At 48.3% G+C, this 5,000-nt stretch overlaps 1 protein-coding gene across 4 annotated transcripts in view; it reads left to right on the forward strand.

Moving 5' to 3' along the window:
* Positions 1 to 5,000, forward strand: part of arhgef28a (Rho guanine nucleotide exchange factor (GEF) 28a) — an 89,748-nt gene that overhangs the window by 24,164 nt on the left and 60,584 nt on the right. For all 4 annotated transcript variants that reach the window (XM_076284070.1, XM_076284073.1, XM_076284071.1 and 1 more), the window contains exon 4: positions 873 to 1,346. In XM_076284070.1, coding sequence (XP_076140185.1) covers positions 873 to 1,346 — 474 coding nt within the window. The remainder of the gene's footprint in view (positions 1 to 872; positions 1,347 to 5,000) is intronic.

The raw sequence follows: 5,000 nt of genomic DNA on the forward strand, positions 1-5,000 counted from the left end.
ACACACATACACACACATTCACACTCACACACACATTCACACTCACACACATGTTTACACACACACACACACACACACACACACACATGTTTACACACACACACACACACACACACACACACACACACACACACACACACACACACACACTCAATCACAGACCACAGAAATAGACAGACAGAGAAAGTGACAGTACAGAGGTGGAGATTGTCCAAGTCCATATTTCATAGTTCGTATGTATGCACTTGAGGTGAAATTGGACGGCACCAGACTGGGATGGCTAGGGGCCAGCACAGCGTTAGAGTCGGGGGCCATCTGGGCCCGCACAGCGTTAGAGTCGGGGGCCATCTGGAACAACTCCTGCATGGAGGAGTAGAACTGAGGGAAGAACAAAGCAGAGTTGGGACAGAAACTAAGAGAGAGAGAGAGATAAAGAGTGTGTGTGGGGGGTGGTGGTGGTGGTGGGTAGGTTGAAAGAGAGGTTTGCTAATCCTGCAGCCGAGGCGCGAGCCTCCATTTGGGGGGAATCCAGGATGTTCCTTTCCTGCTTCCTGCTGGACGGAACGTCAGTTGGGCACAAGGCTCAGTGTTTCCATGGCAACCCACGGAGACCAGGAAGCTGTTACGCATTGTTTTGGTCGTACATTTGGGAAGAGTGTTCTCTCCCTCACGCCAGGCACTCTAAACCTTGGACAGACCACAGGAGACGTGGAGCCCAACTCCAGAGCCTGTTCATCTTCAGCAGCTAATGACACACGAGACTTGATAGCCTGCTTCCTCGTAGCTAGCTAATTTTTGAATAAAAGTCCAAACTGACACTTTGAATTGAGGGATGAATTGTCGATGTGGAATTTTTGTTCCCCTCTCTATAGGGCATAACCTGGCAGAGAGAGTGTCTGTGGGAGTGTTTGTGTGTAGGGGGGGTGAGGAGACAGCAGAAGTGACCCCACTGTCCCCCACGTGTCCCCCCCTCTCTCTGAGATACGTGCGGGACGAGGTCCAGGGCCTGGCCGAGCTCCTCATGGGCCAGTCCGGCTCGCTGAGTCCCGTCCTGAGGAGGTGCAGCCCAGGAGAGGGGCCGGAGGTGGGCCAGGCCAGGCACGGAGCCGGGGCGGACCTGGAGACCTCCAGCCTCGGCAAGACCGAGTGGCACCCGGGCAGCCGAGACACAGCGGCCGATGGAGAGACGTCTGGAGCAGGAGAACCTTCCGGAAGGGAGGAGTGGGGAGCAGAGCTGCCAGTAGGCAACCTGAAGGAGCTGGATGGGCCACTGACCCTAGCGCTGGCCAACATGACCTCCCCCAGTGAATGGAACGGCCTTGGGACCAAACACTTGGAAGGTCAAGGTAAGCCAATGTGGAAACCGCAACCATTAGCCTAACTAGGTTAGGCTATTGTCGGTTGGTACTATTCAAGCAAATGTAGACAGACTATAAGCATTCATAAACATTGTCAAGTATATATTTTTGATTGATTGACTAACAGTGCTACTAGGTGCAGAGACGTCCAGTGTGGAATAGACCTGTTGAACTCAAAAGGCCGCAGTTTCATTTTAAGCGTCGGCTGACTCATTGATACACTGATCACCAAATCACGTTTTGACCTTCTGTAAGCATTGACAGACTTTACTCTTGAAAGTTATTGTGGCCGCTTATTGTGTAACCAGTAGTAGTTTCAGCCTGTTCTTATGTGAGTGATCAGTCTAACATCTGCTGGTTGTTGTTGGAGTAACCCATAAGGAGCTCTGGTTGTTTCAGCAAGTGTTCTTTTGTGCATAGTCAGCCTAATGTCTACAGGTTGTTGTTGTTGCTGCTGTGTAACTGGTAAGGAACTCTGGTTGTGTCAGCAGTGCTGTTTTGTGAGTGGTCAGCCTAGCGTCTGCTGGTTGTTGTCGTAGTAACCTGACTCCGGCGTTGGCAGACTGACGGTGCTGTGGCACAGATGGCCTAGTGGTCTCTGAGGGCTCTCAGAGTATGACCCACTTAGTGTCATTTCATCTAATGGCTTCAAATGCCCTTGCATACCACACAATTCTCTTGACTGACAGTGTGTGTGTGTGTGTGTGTGTGTGTGTGTGTGTGTGTGTGTGTGTGTGTGTGTGTGCTTGCGTGTGTCTGTGTGTGTGTCTGAGTGTGTGTCTGTGTGTGTGTGTGTGTGTGTGTGTGTGTGTCTGAGTGTGTGTGTGTGTGTGTGTGTGTGTGTGTGTGTGTGTGTGTGTGTGTGTGTGTGTGTGTGTGTCTGAGTGTGTGTGTGTGTGTGTGTGTGTGTGTGTGTGTGTGTGTGTGTGTGTGTGTGTGTGTGGATGTGTGTGCGGCTGTCGTGGAATCTGGTCTGTGTTTCCTGCCAGACTCCTGCTACAGGTGGCTAACCCAGATACATGTCTGGAAACTGCTGAACAAAGACACTTTTCCGACATGGAATTCTGTGTGCCCTTGCAACTGGACCTGATCCAGCTCTCTGACTCTCTCTTTCTCCCCCTCTCTCTCTTTCTCTCTCGCTCTCTTTCTCCCACTCTCTCTCTCTTACTCTCTCCGTCTCTGATTATCTCCCCCCCTCTCTTTCTCTGTCTCCCTCACTTTCTCTCTCACTCTCTTTCTCCCCCTCTCTCTCTCTTTCTCTCTCCCTCTCTGATACTCTCTTCCCCCCCTCTCTCTTTCTCTGTCTCCCTCTCTCTCTCCCTCTTCCTCTCTTACTTTCTCCCTCTCTTTCTCTCTCTTTCTCTCCCTCTCTCAGCTTTCCATAATGTGTTGTGACACTCTGGAACATCGGAGCTCTTTCATAAATATCCTGATACGGCCGGTGTCATATGGATTACAGTCAAACGCAGGTTAAGTGGGTTCAATACAGACCAGTGCGTGGACATAAAAGAGCGGCGATATCCTCTTGAAGCTGGTGTGACGTCTGGTGATATGTACAGTAAATACCTTGGAAGACATTCCGTACACCTGAGACTTGAACACACACATACTGGTACACATGAACAGTCATGGAGGACTAAGAGGTTCATGGACATGAAAAGAGTTATGAACTAGAACGGTTACTCTCACTATTCCCTCTATCTCTCTCTCTCTTTCTCTAACATTACACACATGTGTGCACATTCATACAGTCGCACACACACACACACACACACACACACACACACACACACACACACACACACACACACACACACACACACACACAAACACAATCCATATGAGTCCAGGTACATATGCAGTCAATTAAAAGCATTAGTGTTAAAAGCTTCACCGTCAGTGGGAAGGGGATCTGCTGTGGGGGTTTGTTGAATACAGTCCAAAGGTCTGGGGGGGTGGTGGTGGTGGTGGGGGGGGGGTATTGTTGTGCGTGTGTGTGTGTGTGTTTGCGTCTGTCCATATTCACTGCAAGAACATCATAACAGAATATGATTATCTTCCAAATATGATATGAATGGATCCCAGTGTTGCCATGAGGTCCACAGGCCATGTGCAAACCACTGAAACCGAGTTGGGGTCGATCAGTGAGGCCGATACAAACACATTTGCCATTTTAGTAAACAGAGGCACATAGCAGTTATAAACCCAAGGAAAGAGTCTCTGTTTATGTTTGTGTGTTTGTTTATTTATTTAGTTTATTAATTTATTTAATTTATTTAGTTTATTTATTTAAATATTATTATTTAAATATTATGTAAATAAGTCAGCTTTATTGTCAATTTCTCCACATGTACCAGACATACATAACACACACACAAACACACACACACACACTCACACACACACACACACACACCCACACACACACACACACACACACACACACACACACACACACACACACAAACACAAACACAAACACACACAGGTTTTTGAGTGTGACTTCCATTGACACTAATCTGGCCTCTCAGTCCTGGTGTATGTGAGGATCGATGTGTGAGGATCGATGTGTGAGGATCAATGTGTTTTTTTTCTTTTCTTTAAGGAGCTCCCTTTATTCTGCGGGACATGGAGGATGTGACACTGGTGTTTAACACAGCCGTTTGTTACCAGGCTCCTCTCCAAACCAGGAGAATTCCCAGCTCCCCCGGTCCCTTTGTAGTTGTAGTCTTGCATAACGTTAACAGGGGCAAATGGATTGTTTAGGCTAAATTGTGCAGCATAATTGGCGCTGGTCTTGCTCTGGAGCCGGGACAGGCTTGGCTTCTGTCTGCGTGGTGATGCGTCTGCCTCCATTAGTGGCTGGACAGCCATTTGTCAGGTCAGGTGTTTGGATTTGAGTTCGCTAACAAACTCTGCAAAGCTGACAAGGTCATTGTGTGTTTGGGTTTCTCTTTGTTTCTCTCTCTCTCTCTCTCTCTCTCTCTCTCTCTCTCTCTCTCTCACACTCTCTCTCTCTCTTTCTCTGTGTGTGTCTGTGTGTTTTTGTTTTTAGTGGGATGTCGTCTGCATGTGTGTGGGTTCCCATTGGCCCCAGTTATACCCTAAAGTCTGCATGTGTGTGGGTTCCCATTGGCTCCAGTTATGCCCTAAAGTCAGCATGTGTGTGGGTTCCCATTGGCTCCAGTTATACCCTAAAGTCTGCATGTTTGTGGGTTCCCATTGGCCCCAGTTATACCCTAAAGTGTGCATGGGTGCGGGTCCCCATTGGCCGTGCTTGTTTGTTTTGGCCAGAGCTTTTGCTCAGTGGGTGCACTGGCTGTCTCAGAATCACAATAAAGTCCCGATGTGTGTCTCTCTGAAGTGCCACTGACCCATAGGCAGTGCTAAAGGATGCAGAGATATTTGGATGCTTTTCTACCTGATCCTTCAGGTATGATGATTACTAACAGTATATTCCTCCACACCTAGGGTGTCTGCGTCAATGCTTGACTATGGGCTTACCCGGCATTTGGGGGTGTACCATGACAGCTCAACCACCACTAACTTTGCTAGCAAGTTTTGGATAGGTAGCTTGCTAACGTGAGCTGGCTGGTATACATGTTGTAAAACTCTTTTTTTGTTTTTAATGGCAAAAAAAGC

The sequence above is a fragment of the Alosa pseudoharengus genome, unplaced genomic scaffold, assembly GCF_046254945.1.
Source record: "Alosa pseudoharengus isolate Yale_2024_CS ecotype anadromous, Long Island Sound unplaced genomic scaffold, YU_APseudo_1.1 YU_APseudo_1.1_scf_14, whole genome shotgun sequence".
NCBI classification, from domain to species: domain Eukaryota; kingdom Metazoa; phylum Chordata; class Actinopteri; order Clupeiformes; family Clupeidae; genus Alosa; species Alosa pseudoharengus.